The 349-nt window shown below is 54.0% G+C and overlaps 1 protein-coding gene across 1 annotated transcript in view; it reads left to right on the top strand.

Annotated features, from left to right (window-relative positions):
- ASPSYDRAFT_52755 (uncharacterized protein) overlaps positions 1-349 on the top strand; it is a 1,188-nt gene that overhangs the window by 299 nt on the left and 540 nt on the right. The window contains exons 1-2 of the mRNA XM_040848548.1: positions 1-269; positions 346-349. The exon at positions 1-269 is cut by the window's left edge and continues 299 nt beyond it; the exon at positions 346-349 is cut by the window's right edge and continues 14 nt beyond it. Of these exons, the coding sequence (XP_040695746.1) occupies positions 1-269; positions 346-349 (273 nt within the window). The remainder of the gene's footprint in view (positions 270-345) is intronic.

Below are 349 nucleotides of genomic sequence, written 5' to 3'. Positions count from 1 at the left end.
TTGCTCCGCGAGGCGCTGACGAGACCGAACCAAGCCCTGAAACCTCAACAGCCCTCGCAGGTTGCTGAACTCTACCCCCCACCAACCGAAGATGAATCCCACCATGAGGAATCGGAGAAAACGTGTTCGGAAACGGGCGATGATCCAGCGGACGAAAACCAAGAAGATGGCAACTGGGAGACCGATAGCTTGGGTGTCTACGAGCCATCAAGACCTTCGACNGACACCCATAAGAAGTGGGATGACCTTAATCTTCCAGCGATGTGCGAGTAAGTCAGGTCACCATCCACCATATCTCGACATAGTTCATGGCCAAGTTGCGCTGACCGACCTGCCTGATCGTAGCTTA

The sequence above is a fragment of the Aspergillus sydowii genome, assembly GCF_001890705.1.
Source record: "Aspergillus sydowii CBS 593.65 unplaced genomic scaffold ASPSYscaffold_30, whole genome shotgun sequence".
NCBI lineage: Eukaryota > Fungi > Ascomycota > Eurotiomycetes > Eurotiales > Aspergillaceae > Aspergillus > Aspergillus sydowii.
The sequence above is the reverse complement of the archived record's forward strand: the minus strand, read 5'-3'. Positions and strand labels throughout refer to the sequence as shown.